We start from the raw sequence: 1420 nt of genomic DNA, 5'->3' as shown, positions 1-1420 counted from the left end.
GCTCCTGGGTTTGTAGGGACACTGTCTGCTCTGTGGTACAGAGTCCTGATCACTCCTAACTTGTGTTCCAGTGGGTGGTGGGAGTCGAAACGCAAATATTGCTCCCACCACCCACTGGAACACAAAAGCCTGGCAGCACACGGTGGGAATTTATCATTTTTATCGCGAGATTGCCAAATATTACCATGGTGAATGTCTTTGGTATATCGCCCATCCTTAGTCTGTACCTCTGTGATGTGTTCAGGATCTCTATTTCAGTGATGTGTTGAGGGTCTGTATCTCAGAAGCTTTCATGGTTGCTGTAACGATGTGATGTGTTGAGGCTTTGTATGTCAGTGATGTGTTAAGGGTCTGTACCTCTGTGATGTGTTGAGGGTCTTTATCTCTGTGATGTGTTCAGGGTCTGTATGTCTGTGATGTGTTCAGGGTCTGTATCTCTGTGATGTGTTCAGGGTCTGCACCTCTATGATGTGTTCAGGGTCTGTACCTCTGTGATGTTTTCAGGGTCTGTATCTCTGTAATGTGTTCAGGGACACACTGATGAGTTGTGGGGTCTGGCCACTCATCCATCCAAACAGCTGTTTCTGACCTGCGCTCAGGACGGACTGGTTTGTCTCTGGAACTCCTTGGACCACAGTCTGCAGTGGAGCCGGCCTCTGGATGAGATTGTAAGTTAATGACTGACATGTGATCAGTAATTGATGACTGATTGGTTGACAGCTGTGTTTCTCTCTCAGGAACATGATTCTGGGCACTGTGCAGACTTTCATCCCAGCGGAGCTGTGGTTGCCATAGGAACTCACTCAGGAAGGTCAGTGATGTTTTTGTTTGTAAATCTCTGACAGAAGTCCAAGTCTAACTGGTTTCTTGATTGACTCATTTGAGTGTGTGAAAGTATTTAATTTATAATTTTGTTTAACCATGAAGGTTCTGTTAAGATGAACTATTGTATTTCAAAGGAGGACAGGAAGATTTCAATGATGGAAGAAGCTTGATTAAACAATTAACCTTTCATCCCTCAGTCATCTGGTTTCCTTTAGCAATTGGTCTAATATGTTTATGATGGTCTGACTCGTTTATTGATGGTCTAACTGGTAAATAGACGCTCTGACTGGATTATGGATGGATTGTCCAACTGGTTTATTAATAGTCTAACTGGGTTATTGATAGTCTAACTGGGTTATTCATGGTCTGACTGGTTTATTGATGGTCCAACTGGTTTATTGAAAGTCTAACTGGATTATTGATGGTCTAACTAGAGCAGGGCTATTCAACTAAATTGCTTCGGGGGTAGGCCCGTCGCGATAGACAATAAATCAATTAATTGCACGATAACTTTTTTTGAGGTCGATAAGTTTCATTTTCCTGCTTGTTTGTTTACTTCGTCTCTCTCCCTCTCTGTGCTCCGCTACACAGGAGC

At 43.3% G+C, this 1420-nt stretch overlaps 1 protein-coding gene across 3 annotated transcripts in view; it reads left to right on the top strand.

Annotated features, from left to right (window-relative positions):
• Nucleotides 1–1420, top strand: part of eml4 (EMAP like 4) — a 65207-nt gene that overhangs the window by 49603 nt on the left and 14184 nt on the right. For all 3 annotated transcript variants that reach the window (XM_014025324.1, XM_014025323.1, XM_014025322.1), the window contains 2 exons: nucleotides 531–668; nucleotides 738–811. In XM_014025324.1, coding sequence (XP_013880778.1) covers nucleotides 531–668; nucleotides 738–811 — 212 coding nt within the window. The remainder of the gene's footprint in view (nucleotides 1–530; nucleotides 669–737; nucleotides 812–1420) is intronic.

Source organism: Austrofundulus limnaeus, unplaced genomic scaffold, assembly GCF_001266775.1.
Source record: "Austrofundulus limnaeus strain Quisiro unplaced genomic scaffold, Austrofundulus_limnaeus-1.0 Scaffold468, whole genome shotgun sequence".
Classification (NCBI taxonomy): domain Eukaryota; kingdom Metazoa; phylum Chordata; class Actinopteri; order Cyprinodontiformes; family Rivulidae; genus Austrofundulus; species Austrofundulus limnaeus.
This window is presented reverse-complemented; position numbering and strand designations above follow the sequence as displayed.